The sequence below is a fragment of the Gouania willdenowi genome, chromosome 9 (assembly GCF_900634775.1).
Source record: "Gouania willdenowi chromosome 9, fGouWil2.1, whole genome shotgun sequence".
Lineage (NCBI taxonomy): Eukaryota > Metazoa > Chordata > Actinopteri > Blenniiformes > Gobiesocidae > Gouania > Gouania willdenowi.
This window is the reverse complement of record NC_041052.1, coordinates 10,927,291-10,947,563: the sequence shown is the minus strand read 5'-3', so window position 1 is coordinate 10,947,563 and position 20,273 is coordinate 10,927,291. Positions and strand designations below refer to the sequence as shown.

The window sequence follows — 20,273 nt, the reverse complement described above, 5'->3', positions numbered from 1 at the left end:
AATCAGTGGGTGGCAATAAAATGTTTAAGAGTGACATTTGAAGTTATTCACAGTTAACTTTTTGAAATATGATTTCAGTTTGGTTTATGATTGAATTTATTTTTACACACTGCAGTGACTTCGTAGAAAAACCTGCATTGTTGACTCAACGGCTAAAAGCTGTTACTTCTCACAAGATGCCCTTTAAAGACACATGCTAAAAGCTGCTGGAGACAAAGTTTTGTACATTGCATTGTGGGATGTGGAGTCTCATAAATGGATTATTAGAAGTGTTTTAACTTGACACCATTTTTGTTCTACTTTGTTCTTGTGAACATCACCTCTTTCCACGAGACATTTAGTTTTGGATCTCGGATTCTGATCTTTTTGCATAACAAACATCCGCCATTGTTTTGCTTTCAGTTTGTGAAAACACCAGAAATGTGTTAGAAAGTCACTTTAGAATAGTTTTTTTTGGGGGGCAAACACGAGAAATCATGGTACGAATGAAGTAAAGACACTTCTATCCATCCATCTACGGGACTTCATATCCCACAATGCAATGCAGTAAACATTTCCAACAATGTCAATAAACAGTGTTTACAGATAAAAACAAACTTTTGTGTGGCAATTTTAAACTTTTAAATCTTTATTTAAAGCAAATGCCAATTTTTTTCTCTTTAGCATCTCAACCCACAAATAATTATTAGTTTTTAATGTATTAGTTCTGACCTTATTTTTCTTAATATCTGAGGTTCAAAAACATAAATTGAACATCAATGTGAGTCTAGGACTGTCATCAAGAAGTTATACTGGGTCCCAAAGCAAGACCATTAACAAACCACTAGTTGCCAGGATTGATTACCATTAACCATTTATACGTTTGTATATTTGTATTGTTATTATTATTATTATTTTTATTTTATTTGTTCTAATACTGTAATGTGTGCACTTGTATTCAATCCTTATTATCCTTATTTACAGTCTTTAACTTAATTATGTATGTTTTATTTTTTATTTTTCTTTCTTTGTTTAATGTTTAGTTCTTTTCATTTGTAATATTTTTCTAGTGTCTGTGGACATAGGTGACTTCCCACTGGGATGAATAAACTTTATTATTTCCAAGCCCTTTAGATTTGTATTTATGTCCGTATTTCCCGTCCCCTCAGGTGCTGTTTTACCTTGTAGGACGTCGCTGGGATGAGCCCGACCCTCCTTTCCCATCCCTCCTCCCGTGTGTGCGGGCCGTAGCCATCCGTGACACCAGTGAGGCAGCACCATCGGCAGGCTGCAGACTCCTGGGACCATCTGGCATCTGTGTTGTTCGTCTGGAGATTCCCCCAGCTTGGTTTACACCAGCACAAGTGAGAAAAAGACCTTCTGAAGTGACTCTGCCATCACTGGATGTGTATTACTCAATCATACCAGTGGAAGGGGCTGGCCAGGATTGCCCAGCCAGTATTAGTGAGCCGTGGAGGGGTCCGAGTGCCAATGCGGGCCCACTCGGAGGCTTCGGTATGGGTCTCGGGGGACAGTGGAGCCATTCTGAGGATGGTGGTCTTCAGGACATGCTGAAAGCCGGTTCTGTTGCAATGACTTTGGGCAATGTTGCTGCCAAAGGTGAGAGGTTGCAAATGGATGAAAACGTGGAGGTTCAGGTGCCTCCGAGTCCCGTCCGGCTCGGCAAAACTGTGGCGTTTGGGGTCTACATGAGGACAGTGTCAGTGGTGGAGCAGTTCATACTGAGGTGAGTAAGCAAGTGCTTTTATTTTATCACCAGTGCTGGTTGCTTTCTTGCTAATTACTCATTAGTTTTTCTCACATTTCTTTCATTTACTAACCACATAACAACTTTATAAATGCTCAAAAACAATTCAAAGATAAAGGGAAAAGCTACAATAGAAAAAGGAGAGAAACATAGAAGAAAATGTCTTCACTGGGGGTTACTTTTTTCAGAAAACTGAAATTACTGGTCCTAGTGTTACAAAGCCATTCCCTGTGAATGATTTAAACCAGTGTTTTTCAAATGGGGGTGCGTGATGGCACTAAAGGGGGTACTTGGCAAAGAGAGAGAATAATCAATATCATGTTTATTTTTTAAAACACACAAAATAGGAGCAAAATATACTGAATAATAAAAAGACCAGAAGAACAACAACAAAATGTTTTTACTGCTTATTTTACGTTTTTGCTGCTGATTTTAATGTCCTCGTTGCTTTTTAGGCTGTTGAATTTTTTCTGTTGCACCTTTTGATCATGGAAAGCACTTTGAGTTGTCTTGTGTACAGTATATAATGCGCAATACAAATAAATTTGCCTTGCCAAAAACACACACTAAGAGAGAAAAATACACTAGAAAAAAAGAAAAACGCACAAGATCACTACAAAATACACAAAAATAACAGAGAAATATACAAAACGACAAAAAAATAATACCAACAACATACAAAAAAACGACAACAAAAACACACAAAATAAGAGAAAAATATACTGAATAATAAAAAACCGACAAACTAACAAAGAAAATATACAAAAAGACACTGAAAACACACAAAATGAGACAGAAAACACAAAATGACGATAGCAATTATCTTGATTTAGAATATAAACTGAAAATACATGGGTCAGTCTTGGTCCCACATCAGGAGGGAGATGAAATGATAAACTACAGATGAAAAATAGCCTTCTCCCATTGTCCCTGTTAAATAAACCAATAAATAAATAAAAACTATAGAAATAAATCTTTTCAGGAGACACTAAATACTGGTTCATTCCACTTATTTACAAAATGAGATTCTTTAAAATGTGTGTTATCACTCATTCATTCCATAATTATGCTCTATTAGATTCTCCACAGAATTCCGAGCAAATTCTTCTCGTCGGACAAAGGGGGTACATGTATTCAAAAGTTAGACAAAGGGGGTACTTGAGCAAAAAAGTGTGAGAACCACTGGTTTAAATCATGGACCGAACATTTGCATTTGGTTGTTTCTTAAAAAAATAAGATAAACAGATATTTTCTGTGCAAAATAGATTTCTAATATCTGATCTGTAGTGAGCATGCCCAAACAATTTCCATCACTGCCTCATCATTTCACAGACGTGTGAGGGAGGGATTTTAACTCTGATAAATGTCAAATGTGCAAATTCATCATTCCATCCAGTGCATATTTCAGCGAGTCATGCTTACCTGGATAGAACGCTCCTGTAATGATCGGATCCTTTGAGAATTACAACTAGTGAAATTTTCCAGCATTTCAGCATCACTTTTATTCATGGAATCCTCAACACAAACTGCAGACAGTATTTAGCATATCATCGATCCCCACCTTTTTTTTTAGTAGGGTTTTGCATATTTTAATCAGACTCGGTCAAATAATTTAATTGACAGTTATATATTTTGTCTTTTAAAACTCCACTCATGTAATAAGAAAATATCAGTTCAAAGTATAAAGATTTTTCTAAATAATAATAATAATAATAATAATAATAATAATAATAATAATAATAATAATAATACTAATAATAATGATAAACTGAGCTAAATTACTGAAGTTTCTGCTAGGGTGTTTTGCATCCAGAGCAAAATGAGTTATTATTTGTTCCCTCATATTTATATTTATGATTTTATAAACAGGTTTTTAGTTACTTTAAAAATTATCTTGATAATCTTTGGAAGCAGAAAAAGGCAAAGCCCACAATGTTTACAAAAATGATGAAAGTGATCCAGGAAGCTATGTGTAAAGTGGATTATTTGTAATCACTGATATTATTTGCATTATTATTTACAATAGTTGAGAAATAGTTTAAAAGTAGTCATATCTTAGATTAATATAAAGTATAAAGCTATTCCCTCAATAGAATAAAACTGTGGAATTAAAATATTAGGCTTAACTTATACTGTTTGAACACTTTAAGGTGCTTTAATGTCTGATAATTTTCCATAGACATTTTTTGTTGTTGCTGTTTTGTAGATTAACATAGCAGGAAACCCTATTAATAAATATATAGCCTTTAACATTAATTTCTACTGTCATATTACCTCCCCCCAATGCAATGCATTACACTGTGAATGTAGCATCGGAGCAGGAGAATAATTTCTGTCTTATGATAAAAGCGCATGCACCGCTACGTGACGGCTATATATTCGCACTTGTGTAATTAAGGACAAATTAAATCCTGTACTGCAAACTTCAGCAAAAACAATTTGAATGCAATCATGGAAATGACGAGCAACAACAATCTCATGGTATTATCCATTGTAAAGTAAATCATCTTTGCCAGCGATCCAGAGCTTTTTAGCAGCACAGTTGAAGCAAATGTGTTTCATCCAAGTCTGACATGAAGGAAAGTTTAGAGGCTTAGAGATTTTTTTTGTGTGGATGTTTAGTTGAACTTAGGACATGTGGGAAGAAAAGGAATACACAGCTAGACTACAGCAGAGCTTGTCCAGCAACCTGCTGATTAAAGGTCCCCATGTCATGTTATTTTTCACCCATCTCCATTTGTTCTAAGAACTTCAAAAACATAGTATTTGAGGTTATTTTCACTTTCTGACCAACTCTACACAAACAGGCTGATTTGTGACGTACTTACGCATATTCATGAGTGGGCGTGTCTATAGACAGGCACTGACTTCCTCCTCCCCCACAGTGATGTAGGGCCAGAGGATGGTCCGTCTCCTCCCACCCACCACTCTATAGCCGAGCACATACTGCTTTATAAACACAAGACAGAGCGTGGGGGCAGGGCGTTCGCTGGTACATACATATACTTTAGAAAATACATACATAGCAATGCGTGAAGGACGCTGAAATGCTCACCTTTGTGGGTGTGTCTGTTTACATGTCAATCACGGCAAGAGAGCTTCCTGGAGGCGTGGCTTTTCCAGCCCAGTGTCATGTCAAATTTGTCATCAAAGTGGGAACGTGTCATCAAATTTGAGCGATGTGTTTTTGGGCTCACCCTGCAGTAAGAAAGGAGCAAATCACCCTCTAACTAACGATTGAGGGAATGAAAAAAACACTTTGGGCATGTGTATGAATCCCTCATAGCACTTTATGATGTTTAAAGCACAAAGTTAATTAGCGTAACATGGGCCCTTTAAACAGACACACACATTATCAATTTTTCCAATGTACTTATGTATCTTTTTTTGTCGTTCTTTATCTTTTATACTTTTATTCCCCTCAGCTTTTCTCTCGGGGTTTCTGTTTTGTATGAAATTTATCATTCAGTTCCCATTTGAGAAAACCCCCTAAAAGGCCAAACAATTCCAAAAGAATGGATTCTGGCGTGAGGCATGCAATGCAAAATCTAACTGAAAAGGCTAAGTGGGTTTTTAAAAAACAAAATAAAAAAAATAAAAAAGATTTTCTACAGCTAAATCCCAATTATTTAATTAATAATAATCCTATAAAAAAAACATTGAATATAAGGATTCAAGTCGAGTACAAAGTCAAAAAATCCTGTTGAACTGCAACAGGGAAAAAACAAAAAACAAAACTCCTTATTAAGCAGCTAGGCTACAGCTAAAGTTATAGATATGTTTTAAATGCTGAGAAGGTAAGGGCTGACTACTTATTTATGAATTTGATCAGAGTCTTTGGTGGGCGTAATTTGTGTCAGAAAGATTTGGTAAATAACATTTTGAATATTAGTTCATTATAGTCAAAATAGAGCTGTACACCTATGGGACTTTAACATAAAGATGCTAATGTGCTAATTGCTAATTGTTGTTCTTTGTTTCCTGTCACTCCCGAATCCTTTCACGGAACGAATCCTTTTCAGATCCTTTCAACGCATGCACGCAACGCGTCTACATCCAGTCGGCCTATTTTATGACAGGTCTGTGTACTATTTAAAAGGTTGAAAACCCTGCAATTTAAAAAGAATTGGAAATTTGTGTTTTGAGCAAATTCCGATTTATTTTGGTTTTTATCTTATTTTCTGTTTGGTTTTTTTGATGTCAATGTTGCCTATTGTGTTTTTATCAGTTTTTTTAAAAAAAATTAAACATCACAAAACAGTCATATTTAAATGTGTACTAAAAAAAAAAAAAATTTAACAAACGTTGTACGGTCAGTTTACATTCAAATATCACGTTCCCAGGAGCTAGTATGTCGTAAAGATTGCGAGTGAAGGAAGGGTGACGTAGTCTATGAAAGGATCCGGTCCATGAAAGATTAGGTAGTGACATTTCCTACATATTTGATTAGCTTACAGCTCACCGCTAAGTTAACGCTAGCCCATTAGCGATGTTCATGTGATTTGCACCAAATGTACAAACTACATAATAAATATTATACGTGATGTTAATTGCACAATATTGAAGGTTATTTATTTAGTATTTTTAGAAGTTTCACAGTAAAAAAAGAATCATCTTTTTTTACAGAAAAAATAAGGCAAAAGGAAAAAATAAGAACTGGAACTGAGAGCCTGGAAGTTCAATTGTTAAGGCACAAAATACATTTTCAGTTGCATTTTTAAAAAAGAAAATGAACTATTTGTCGTTTTGCATGTTACTATAGAACCAGAATTTAATTTAATAGTATAATACAATTAATTTGTATTATTCCTTTATTTATTTCATTCAAGATTTATTTTTAGTTAAATTGCATTGTTTTGAATAGTTTATCAATGGATTCTTTTGACAATGAAATATGAAAGGCAATAGTACAGTATTTTCTATTTTTTTTCCCCCCCAAAAAATGAAGGAATATTTTTCAGTCATCATATGTCTACAGTCCCATTTTGTGAAATTAATCGTGAGAGAATTGTATCGTGAACCCAGTATCGTGAATCAAATCGTATCGGGAGTTGAGTGAATCGTTACATCCCTACTACTACTAATGTTTTCTTTTTTTTTTTTTTTTTACATGTAAACAGAAAATTCCAAGACCTCCAATTTAATTAAATTGATTTATTCATTTATTCAACTTAAGTCCGTATGTTCCTGTGTTTTGTTATGTGTAGGTCCTATAGCTACAGTCCTTAGTCTCAAACTAAAGCATACAGTCCAATGGATAATCTCCCATGTTAAGAGCACAGGCAGACAAGTAATAAAGCTTAAGTGGATCTTATCCCTGTGTGCTGGAGATGGTCTAAGAAAAATATTAGAAGTTAATGATGTAAAACGGATGTCGAGATGTCGATTTCTTCCTTCAGGCAATTATAAAATTTTCTATGTCAAAAAAAAAATTGCTTTTAAAATGTATTTTCACATATATAGCCCTTTGTTTCAAGATTTTTCTTCTTTGCATTAAAATTTAATCGCAGTAAATTACAAAATAAAAGTTAAATTGGCCAAAACACAGCATTACAATTACCAAGAACGTTTCAGATATTGAAAAGTAAAATGAAAGTATGAGGTTAAGACTAAGACTGCCAATTAATATGGTTCTCTAATAAAAAAACAAGGCAGTTTATACCAAATGTATTAAAGTTGTTTAGGTGAAAATAATGCCCTAGTCTGAAATCTCCAGTTAAGGTTATTTGAATACTTGCTGTTTCAGCATTTGACATGAGAAATGCTATAAAAGTGGGTTAAAAACAACATAATTAAAACCATTTCCGGCCGAGTAATCATTCATACCATAGCTTCACAAGGTGAAAAAAGGGCAAAACTTAATCACAAATTCCCAATCTTTTTTGCTCCAGCGCTGTTAGCAATCAGCCACAAGTATTTAATACAGTTCCTAATTCTGTGCAAAAGCTCGCTATTGATGTTTAGTGCTTTGAATTTATGATTAGCTGAGCATTTTAGCATTTTTCATCAGCGGGATGTTGACAGAGTAAGGGTCAAAGTGATTAGTATCACCCTCATTAAAAAGCTGTCATCTTGAACTGTGCTTTTTGTGGTTTGGTTTGCTAGTTAGCAAGATGATTACAAATGGGGTGTAAACGCTAAGTGTTGGGGTGCAGAATGAAGACGGATGTAACGCTGTTTATTTAAGAGCAGAGGTTTTGACTTTGGCTGACTTTACATACTTTGTTGGTTTTCTCTTTCTCTACTTACTTGCTTTTATGATTCACTCGGTACTACTTATTCCATGTCATCACGAAGCAGAACACTTTAATTCTGAATAATTTCATTTGTAATATTTAATTCCGAATGAAAAAAAAAAAAACAATGTCACCGTGGCGACTGACCAGCCAATTGCTGCCTGTTCATGATATAATAGAACTGCTAAGGTCATGCTGTGGGCCGCGTCCCATGTGCTAGAGGCCAAGCGTAGTGACTGCCACAGCTCCTGAACTGTGCCAACGTGAAACAAAGAGTCAATCATATCTGAACAAAACAAAGGTTTTGCCTTTCATTTTTATTCATTGTTTACGTCTTGCACAATGTGTGTGCGTTTATTATTCTTTATTTTTAGTGTGAACGTGTATGCCAGGTGTGTTATTGCCTCATTGGTAGGTTGTTTGTGTTTGAGGGAGGGATTAGAGGCTTTTTCCTAGGATCAGAGGGGATATGTACTTCTAAGGACAAGGCAGTCCTCTCAGGTGGTTACACTGCACATGGACGCTGGCTTCGCACTATTACACACAAGCCTGCGCACAAACACTCCATGGGGGCCTTTATTTCATGAACCTCTCTCATCGATTTTACCTTGAATGCTCCTCCACCAGCGAAAAGGCACAATCAATGCTATTTTGTCACTGCATATGTCTTTTGTGTCTGTGTGTGTGAAAACAGCCAGAATAAGATTGGTATTATCCATGCTTGGAATATTTACTGCCATAGTCATGACTGTAATCTCATCCTGTGGAATTCTTCTGTGCATTGAGTTGAAACTCTTGACTGGGTTTGGCCAAATGAGATGAGGTCATTGAGGTCTTTAATGAGGTATCAGCTCTTTTCAGTTGTATTTGATGCTGGTTCTGTTGATCTACTGTAGTTTTCGTTCTGTTCTTGTTATACAGTTTTGTTGATTATCTGTCTTCTCTGTGTCTTCTGGGTTTAGCGTCCTCTTCGTGTTTCGAGCCACTTCCTAATTTGTCAGTATGTGTGTGTGAGAGATTGACAGGGCTTCCTTTTGTTTCCACCCAGGTGTTCCTTGTGTCCCGATTACTTTCCGTGCACTATTTAAATCAGTGGATACAGAGTGTCTGTTGGTAAAATTGTTGTCTGTAATGCCTCCCATCACCTAGTCCAGTGGTTCTCACACTTTTTTTGGCGTGAGTACCCCCTTTCTGTTATTTCTGAATACAAGTACCTCCTTTGTACGACTAGAACATTTTTAAATAATATCATTTTGTAAATGTAGAATTAAACAGCATTTAGCACAGTGGTTCCCAACCTTTTTTGGATCGTGACCCCATTTTGATATAAAGCATTTCTGTTCAGTTTCAGTTCAGTTTTACTGTGTTACAAATACAGAGCAGCCAGGATTAATGACAAGTTGCGCCATCTCAGATATTGTCAAATGTCCATTTGCATTTGAGAAAGTGAAAGTATAGAATATAGTTAACATTGTGTGTTTTAAATTTAAGGAGCATAGTTTGAATTTTTTTTTTTTTCAATATCAATTACTAGACATATCAGGTGACCCAAATTCAATTCCAGACAACCGCACATAGGGTCATGATCCTAAGGTTGAAAAACACTGATTTTGTGCCTCCAGAATAGATTTATTTCTATAGTATTTTTTTTTTTTTTATCATTATCAAGACCAAGACCGTTGTATTTTAATTTCATGTTCTAATCAATATAATTTCCGTCATTATTATAATGATCATTTTTAACTAAAAATAAACATTATGAAACCCACATTTTTCATGCTCACATTTGTTAATTTTCCACAGTCTCTCTTGAAGTTTATAATCAGGTGCGATTAATCACATGCACTACACCTGCAATGAATCACCCACAGAGTTCCTTCCTGAATCGCCTCCCCCCGTAACCCTCTACGCCTGCTAACACATGCATACTGTACATCACAGTGGCACTACAAAACAATTACCTTAGCCAGTGAATGGGACTCAACACAGCGTGTACTCACACTTGCATACATATGTCTCACTGTCTCACTGCCCACTGCTCTCACAGCTCGAATACTTTTGTGGAAATGTGAGTCGTTGTTTTACTATGCACCCACACTCTGAAGAGAAATTTTGTTTTGCTCACAGAAATAAAGGCAACCTTAGAAGTTGAATATTCTTTTCAAAGAGTCACTCATTGATTGAACGATTGACTCAGTGTTCAATACAACCTTCACATACTTTCTGATTTTCATCCTAATGACATGGTTACAAATGATAACTTTCACATTCCACTCATCCATTCATCCTTTATCAGCGTAATGTTAATGACTGACTTCTTTTTACTAAAGAAGTAAGAATGTTCCATCTAAGAGTGAGTTGGTTTGAACCTGGTTTTATGGTGTAATCCCTCAGACTAAAACATGGTACACACTGGGGGTGTGCATTTCCATCAATATCAATATATTTCCATATACGATATGATTCACAAATTGTATGTCATGATACGATATATCCCGATACCAAGCAATATACATCACAATATATCACAATATCAATCATTACACATATCAACGTTACAAGTACGAATGGTATGGAATACAAATGATTTACTTTTTTTTTTTTTTTTACTTGTGAGAACAAGTAAATGGTAACAAACTGTAATTCAAGCACCAAGATCAAGTTTCAATCTTGCTTCTACAACATATTCTGATTCTGTTACGTTCTTAGATTCTTTAAAATAAAGTAACCACACACATCTAACAAAGTGCCCAGTATGTTTTATGAAAATAAAGTTCAATCAAATTCCAAACTAAAATGCATTGAGGAATGAGATATTTTAACAAGGTATGATGTGGTTCACTGACACAGTGACCAGGCGTTTACCTGCTATGCAAATGGTTTTTTGGAAAAAACTATGATTTAAAAAAAATTAATTTGTACATTTTTTGGATTAATGCAATTATTGCATAATGAAATATCACAACATATTGCCAAATTGATTTTTTCTTACACCCTTGGTACACACCTGAATCTGATAGAGATCTCATCATGTATCTTTGTAATAAGCAGGGAACTCTCTTAGACCAAGTTCTGACTTAAAATATCTTATTCAGGTTCATTAGAGTCACCAAATCTGGGGTGTTTTATACAGAAAATATTACAAAGATACATAACCTAAAAAGGTATACAATAATTTGAATAAATGCAGCCTTGGTCTAAAGCAGGCATGAAAAAAAAAGAGAAAAAGGAAATACAATCTTATTTTTAAATATTTTTGGGAAGTGAAACACACATGATGCAAAGGTAAAATATCTTCCTTCAGTTCTTGCTCCTCTACTTAATGCCAACACTCGCTCTGTAAAATCTCAGATGAGTCTGAGAGGTTGGAGCTGAAGCTCCATTTAGCAGAATGGAATCTGCCTCTGGTGTAGTAATGTGCTTGAACATTTGAATACAATGTTGGGCAACCACCCATGTAATGTACCCAAACAGCTTTAAATGGGATGGTATTAAAAAAAAAGAAAGACAATGACTCAGTTCTTTGTAATTTACAGTCTCTGCTGTGCTGGCACATAAGGTCATTTTTAGAGGAAAAGTTCACATCGTTTCATGCATTTGAAGCCATGCATTGTAATGTAAATTCGTATGCGTCTTATGCATTTATATCAATGTGCATAAGAGTTCAAACATTGGGTCTCCATTTAATATTTTTATGATGAGACATTAAATTGTGTTTACATTTAAACTATTTATGGACCAAAGCCAGGCATTTTAAATTGCAATAACTTTCATAATGGATTGTGAAAAAATATGTGGAGAGAAGGACTTGTTTCCTTCAGGCCTGGTGCTGAAGTGCTATGCAGCATCAAAAACTCACTGCTTTGCTTTTTGAGTTGTAAGTGCATAACTATAGAACATAGTCCTAACTTTTTAGGATCTGTAGCATCTAGTTCAACACTTTGGCCAGAAAAGGTCAGGAAGAAATTTCCAGATTTATTTATATTAAAGACCAATATTAACCTTACAGGTTTGCTGTTGTACACATACTGTATGTCTCTAGTAGGGCTGAACGATTTTGGAAAAAAAAAAATGTTTTCATCAACATTGCGATTGAATTTGCGCTTATTTTTTCAAGGTCTTCTTCTCATGTACAGTATTTTCAACAAACATAGTCAATAAATCAATGTAATGTGTTCTAATAAACAATATCAGATGTATTATACATAATTTGTTGTTTCTTATACGCTAGGTTTATGTTAAAGGAAAATTAAGCATGAATTAATATTAAAGATAGTTTATTTATCTACTTTAATTACAGTTGTAAACTTAAATACTACGAAATGCAGTCTTGTAAACATTCAAATAGAAATAAAAACTAAAGTGCAGGAAAAGTAAGAAGAACATGTGCTTAAACAAATAGCTAATTTTTTTTTTAGGTCAATCAAAATAAATCAATAAACACAAAATAAACAAGTGTGCATTTTTATTAAACCTTTAGAAGGAAACAAAACTTTTTGAACACTAGTAAAAATATATTCACTCAATAATAGCAGCACACAACACACTAAATTGTTTTCTCTGCATTTCACCCATATCCTCCGCCCTTGCGGATAGCAGTGGCTGCCACAACATTGTGGGTGGTCCGGGTAGCAATTTGGGAGGTGGAGGAGGGAGGAAGGAAGGAAGGCTTGCATGGTACCCTGGGCAGCGTCGGACATGGCGACGGCCTGGGAGTTTCCCGGTTTCGGTTCCAAAAACCACCCCCACGGATCGTATCGCAATATGCAATTAATCGTTCATAAATAGTCTCTAGCAAAGATTGTTTAATCAGTTGTTAAGTTAAGCAGTAATTCTCAAACTGGGTTCCTTGAGCCATAGCTTGAAAACCTATTTTATTCATATTGTAGCATTACAGAAGCTTATAACTACATATTGGGGACCAATGGACCAATGAAACAAACTAGGAGACTGGACATGACACACTGCTATATCACTGTGAAGTGTATTTCCCATCTCAATGTCAGAATCAGAATCAGATTCAGACAGGATTTTATTCACCAGGTACAGTTTAGAACAGTACAAGGAATTTAACATGATGCAGCAGAAAGACCACACATCAACACACCGCGGCTGCCATTTTCAGCGCCATCATGTTTAGATAAGAAGCGGGATAAGAAGAATAGGTAAAAAAAAGTACCAAAAAACAAACTTGGCCCTTGTAGGGAGGGGGAGAGTTCAGCAGCAATGCGACAGAAACCAACAGACACAACATTCACAAAACGGGTGCAGTGCCAAAGCAGAGATGGTGGAGACTCAATAAACTTTGCTCTCCTCTGATACAGTCAGATGTTATGGTTCAGAAGATGAGAGTTCAGCTAGGAGTAGGGATTGGGAGGGGGAGGAGGGTGAGGACAGAGACTCAGATCTGTAAACATCCCGGTGAAATTGGACACATCCTTGAGCTGATGTGTTGGGGGGAGGCCAATTGGTGATAATGAATAGTTTTCGTTACAGGCTAGCATTCTTTCTAGTAGCCTTGAAAGTCTCTGCTCACAGTAATCCAATATTGTGGGATCAAGCAGCAATTGGCCGAGACATCCTCTCCATTCTTTCCAAGATCGGTTCAACTGCATGCAAACGTTCCAAAGCAGCATCTTGCTTACTTTTGAGTTCATCATTATTGTCTGAGAGTTCAGTGCCCTGCCCAAACTTTCAGTGATGATCCCAAAGCGGCTGCCAACATAATATAGACTACGATAGATCAGATAGCCGCCAGCTCCAATTAGCAGCATCCCTGCTCCCATGATTCCAATCACGTAGGTATCTTTGACGTCCTCAATGGAAAGTAAAGACAGACAAACGATCTTTCAGGAATCCATAGTGTATCTGGCTGGAAATGTTCCATCAGGGCACGCAGGCTCACCTCGGCCTGGTCTTTTCATGGAAAAAATGTGATCAATAGCATTCAGTGACCAGCTGACCAATTCCATAGTTTTGGTTTTGGATGAATACAGAAGGTCTCCTAATAGCAGCAGACAAAAACAAGCAGGCAGCTCGCAGCGAGGGAAGATGTTATGTGATTATGTGAACTTATTTTGAAGTTCATTTCTAAAACTAGGATCTTAAATATTTAAGATGTCACGTTAAAGGAATAGGTCATTCCTGTGGTATTTAGAGTGACAAATGGCGGTAAATTGTGTTTAATTGATGTCAGGATTATGAGGGGGGGGTCCTTGAAAAATGTACTACTCTGTTAGGGATCACCTGGTCCCAAAATGTTTAAGAACCCTGATTTAAACCACCCATCCCCCTCGACGATACCAGGCCCAGGATCACTCTTCTCCTCAGGCCAGCTGTGTTCATCTTAGAGCGACACAGGTCTGATGTGTGCTGGGTCCGGACTGCAATAGCTCTATTTTAGGAACAACCAGAAAAAGTCAGGGCCCTATGGAGTTAATGCAGCTTCTTTAATTCCTGTGGTGACAGGTAACACAGGTAAAATTGTGAAATTAAAGAAAAGCAAAAGCTTTATAGAGATAAAAATTGACTCCTATAACATGTCATCCAAAAAGTCCACCAGTGTCTCCAGTAAAGTCTTTAAAATTAGCTCTTCTTAATGTTAGATCTCTTGTTAACAAGTCACTACAAATTAATGAAATTATTTTGACAAATCACTTGGACTTTTTATTTCTTAATGAAACATGGTTGAATGATGGTATCAGTAATACTATTCTCAATGAAAGTGCACCACAAGACTTTATTTATTTCAATAAGTGTCGTACTTGCAGGAAAGGTGGTGAGTTGCTGCCATTTTTAAATCAATATTTCAGTGCAAAGAATAACATTTGGTGATTTATCTCCTTTGAATATATGTCATTCTTACTGAAGGGTGATTCAAGAGTTCTGTTTTTAGTCGTTTATAGACCCCCAAAATATTCTGGAGAATTCATGGATGAGTTTGCTGAACTGCTGTCAGTTGTATGCACTGAATACAACTTTTAAGAACAGGTGACTTAAATATTCATGTAGACATAACATGGACAATACTGCCAAAGAACTGTGTGCTTTAATGGACACTTTTGGTCTTATACAACATGTGACTGGTCCGACACACACTCAAGGTCACACTTTGGATCTGGTTATCTCTAAAGGTGTTGAAATCTCTGCTGTTGATGTAAGAGACTTAGCTCTATCTGATCATTTCTGTGTCTTTTTTGACCTAGAGACTGTAACATCTGTTCCCCCTAGTTATTTGTGTTTAAAGAAAAGGTACATAAATGAGAACACAAGTGCACAGTTTATGGAAGCCATAGCAATGACACCAACATTGAGTGCTGAGACAGTTGATGATCTTCTGGATGAGTGTAATAGAAAAGTCTGTAATGTCATAGATGTGGTGGCTCCAATCAAAACTAAGACAAAACCAAACACACAGAAAACACCTTGGAGGAGGACTGAGATAATGCAGAATTTGAAATCTGACTGTAGAAGAGCTGAGCGTAAATGGAGATCAACAAAACTCCAAATTCATCTAGAACTGTACAAAATTCAATGATTGCTTGTTCAAAAGCAATGCAGCAATACTTTTCTGAAATTATTGCCAAAAAATGTCAACAACTCTCGCAGTCGTTTTCTGTAATTGAAAAGCTCACAACCCCCCCAGATCAGATAGCCCCTGAAATTACTGTCAGCTGGAAAATGCAATGAATTGCTGTATATTTCAATGAAAAAATACAATCAATAAGGCCAAACATCACAACAAACCAGCAAAATCACAAAAAGCTTGAACAGCTTCAACCACTGAAAGATGAGTCAACTACAATGTTAGAGTTTATTACAGTGAACCTAAAAACAATAGAGGAGACTGTTCAGCAGCTGAATCCATCAACGTGTTGCCTTGACACAATACCCTCGAACTTCTTTAAAACTGTTGTAAAGTCAATTGTCACTGATTTGTGTCAGATAATTAACTGTTCATTCCAATCAGGCACCGTACCAAAATCCCTGAAAGTAGCTGCTGTGAAACCTCTGTTAAAAAAGAGAACACTGGATGCCTCTATAGTGGCTAACTATAGACCAATCAGCAACCTTCCATTCATGGCCAAGATCATTGAGAAGGTGGTCTTCAACCAACTGAGTCAATTCTTAACATTCAACAAAATATTTGATAAATTTCAGTCAGGTTTTCGTTCTCATCACAGCACTGAAACTGCTCTTATCAAAGTGATCAATGACATAAGGTTGAACACTGATTCAGGAAAAGTATCTGTTCTCATTCTGTTGGATCTAAGTGCTGCATTTGACACTGTAGATCATACAATTTTGTTGCACAGATTGCAAACATGGGTTGGACTAAATGGAAAAGTAATGCAATGGTTTAAGTCCTACTTGGAGGAGCGAAGATATTTTGTAAGCATTGGAAACTTTGAATCTGACATATTACCAATGTCCTGTGGGATTCCTCAGGGATCTGTTCTTGGACCTCTTCTGTTTAGCCTTTATATGCTTCCTTTAGGACACTTTTTAACAGAACTGTAAGGTTGATCATCAGATCTACGCAGATGAACACAACTATATCTATCACTGAATCCAGATGACTATGGTCCCATTGAGGTGTTGTGTGACTGTTTAGAAAAAGTAAACTGCTGGATGAGTGAAAACTTCCTGCAACTAAACCATGACAAGATGGAGGTTATTGTCTTTGGTAACAAGGAAAAGAGGACAGCTGTCAGCAATTATCTTGATTCTCAATCTTTAAAAGCTAAAGACCAAGTCAAAAACCTTGGTGTTCTGATTGACTCAGATCTTACATTCAGCAGTCAGATCAAATCTATCACAAAAACAGCCTTCTACCACCTAAAGAACATCTCCAGAGTGAAAGGTTTAATGGCTCAGAAAGATCAGGAGAAACTGGTCCATGCTTTTATATGCAGCAGACTGGACTATTGTAATGGTCTTCTGACAAGAATCCCCCAAAAGAGCATCAAACAGCTACAGCTGGTTCAGAACGCTGCAGCTCGGGTCTTAACCAGAACAAAGAGGTCAGAACACATTACTCCAGTTTTAAAGTCTTTACACTGGCTCCCAGTCAGCCTCAGAATAGACTTTAAAGTTCTGCTGCTGGTGTATAAATCTGTGAATGGGTTTGGTCCAGAATACATCAGTGACATGTTAGTCAGGTATGAACCCAGCAGGTCTCTCAGATCTATGGACACAGGTCAGATAGTGGAGCCCAGAGCTCACAGTAAACATGGTGATGCTGCTTTTAGTTGTTATGCTGCAAAGAAGTGGAACAAACTGCCAGCAGAGCTGAAGTCAGCATCCATTGTGAACATTTTTAAATCAAAGTTAAAGGCACTTTTTTTCTCTACTGCATATGATTGAGAGAGAGATTTTTAGTCATGTTGTTGATGTCATGATGATTTTACTGATGATTTTAATTGATTTTACTGATGATTTTAATTGATTTTACTGATGATTTTAAATGTTCTTTTTGATTTTAAACAATTGAATGTTTTATCATGTAAAGCACATTGAGTTGCCTTGAGTATGAAATGCGCTATACAAATAAATTTGCCTTGCCTTGCCTTGCCTTAAAGCGTAAAGTAATTTGCATTGGGGTCTTGGGTACAAAGTGCATATTCTATTCTAAGAAATAAACCGAGGCTGTTTTTTTTCATTCCAAAAAGAAGCCTAAAAGAAATTGAAGGCACCAACTTTTATAGCCCTTGACGAATACAATTGGTCTCTTGCAATATTTTGACAAAAGAAATTCTATAGTGCAACAAATCAACAAGATGTTTGGTATGTTACCATGTGGTGAGGGCCCTTAACTAGTGAAGGGGCTCTGACCCTCAGAGGGCAAATAACATGAAAAGGTGAGCATGGTTTGCAATTAACAGGAAATTCGTACATAGACGTTAATATATTCCAAATGTGTCTGTTTACTTGGACTCTTCTGGTCTAGATTACGAACGATTAGACCAACAATTTTGTACCCACTGTGCAATAACCCACTATTGTGCCATGAGTGCTCATCAACCCTAAAAACTTCCTGATTTTAGTCACTTGCTATAAAAACTTTTTTTTTGAAAAAGTTATTACCAATTTGTGATAGATAGCCTTTAATTTCCAGGATCTGAAAGATTTTCTACATATCTTTCTTGGCAGCGCTCTCTACAGAAGGAATTCAGAGGTCGTGAAAGTAGCTTAAGTGGCGTAGCCTTTGGCAGGTTGTGATAATGTTGTGGCGGTATGCGCACACTCTCTGTTAAACCTTTAATGTCTCTCATTGCTGCCCTAACTCCCTTAATCCACCCTACGCTCTCGTTCTGCATGCCATATCCTTCTTTCACTTTCCTACCACTGTATCCCTTCAGCTCCTCTTTTCATAACCTGCTTTTTTTTTCTTTCCTCTGCTGTTATTTTCTTCAGCTCAAATCAATCCTGAATATTCATGGAGGTGATATTTGCATCGCTGGCTCCTGAAAGATGCTGAGTACACAAAGGTGACAGCCATCAGCCTTGAGATAGTGCTGGTGTTCTGTGTGAGGGCAGAGGGAATAAACACGAGTGGGAACAGAGGAGGAGAGGAGAAACTGAGGAAAGAGAGAAGGGAGCCACATGGTTTGTTCACTAAATGACTGACATTATCACTGAAAATTTAATTATTATGTCTCTGTATTTTTTTGTACTCAGCCTCAGTTATAAATATGACATTTACCCCCTTTTTTTTTAACCAGAACATCCAGAACTGTGTGTTGACTTTTACTAGTTTCTTCCCCCAGTTTTCACCATATTTCCTTGTTTACCAACTCTGCACTTTCCTGTTGGAGAGTTTTTCTGTAGCTCTGTGAGCCTCAGTTTGCAGATTCAGATGTGGTTTGTGCCTGGTATGCAAATGTGCAGGCCGGTTATTGTTATGATTATTGTTCATACACTCCTTGCTGTACTATAGAAGAACCTCAAATAGAAAATAAGCTCCAACTGTACGACACTGCTGGCAAAAGCTGCTTGGAAAATATATATTTTTAACATCTTTTTTGGGATGTTTGAGTGTTTATTTTTAAGTTACATGTAGAGTAACTTACATTCATAAGAGATTATGAATATTAAGAATGCAACTGAACTACAATGTGTTTTCTTTTTAAAAATCAAGAGTACTCAGATAGCGCAAAGTTCCACCAAGTGCTAAATCTCCTCTTTGCCAGATGTTGGCAGGTATCTGGATCAGTGATCCTCATCATGATACTATTATCATTCACACTTTAAAGGCCCGGAAGAAATTTCCATCTTTATTAATAATGAGGGCCGAATGTTTTGGGTTTGGACACCCCCTTTTTTTTTCCTGAAAAATAAATTGTAATTAAATGCCCAATCCCAATCTAATCTGGATGAAACTCTGTGGGGTCATTGTGGAACCAACCAAACACAACAGAGAAAGATTCCATACAGATTGGTTAATTATAAACTGAGAAACATTGTCACTTTTTTTTTTCCATATTCTGTTTGGGTTTTTCCCAAATTGCGTGTTTTCCACTTACATTTTTTAAATTCTGATTTTTTTTTTTTTTTAACTCCTGTGAGGAAACAAATAATACTATTAAATAAGTAAAACTCATAATCAAACATAAATAATGTCAAAAATAAAGTAAGATACAATTAAAGATACTGTAAGTTGTAAGTCATATAAAGATGTATGAGAACAGCATTAATGTTACCTGATTTCCTCTCAGGGATCAATGGGTTACTGAATCTGAGCAGGTTTAATGATTAAGTTTGGATCAAGTCAGTTTAAATTAACCTAATTTAAATTATGCTATCTTCTGTAGCACTGATGAGATGTTAGAATGTAACATTCTAATAACGTTGCTCCAACAGACTTTTATTTTGTAAACCGTTAGTTCCCACTGAAACGGTTGTACTTGAGGTAGCTTGCTGACTGTGAATGTGTACCAAAGGCTGGAATAAAAAGAACTAAAGGACAACACGGACTGAGTTATTTATAGTTAGCCAGGCAAAACAGTTTGAACACTGAGCAGGGGATGATGATTAAAGCTGATCACGTTTTCACGGAGCGCTGCTGCGCTACACAAAAAACGGATGGCGCTTTCAGGCGGTCCCAGGAAACACTTCCCCATATAAAAATGTTCCTTGCCCCACGGTGACGGCGTTTCATGCCGATTCTGTCCATTTCTGCATTTAACCATTTTCATTGGTCGATTCTGTGATTCCGTCTTCGATTTTGTTCATGCGGATTTTTCAGGGCCCTATGAAAGCAAGGCATATTCATTTGTATAGCGCATTTC

General features: G+C 36.4%; 1 protein-coding gene across 1 annotated transcript in view; it reads left to right on the top strand.

Moving 5' to 3' along the window:
* The window catches only part of LOC114469412 (transmembrane protein 132D-like), a 184,493-nt gene that overhangs the window by 725 nt on the left and 163,495 nt on the right, over positions 1 to 20,273 (top strand). The window contains 1 exon segment of the mRNA XM_028456921.1: positions 1,149 to 1,726. Within this exon segment, the coding sequence (XP_028312722.1) occupies positions 1,149 to 1,726 (578 nt within the window).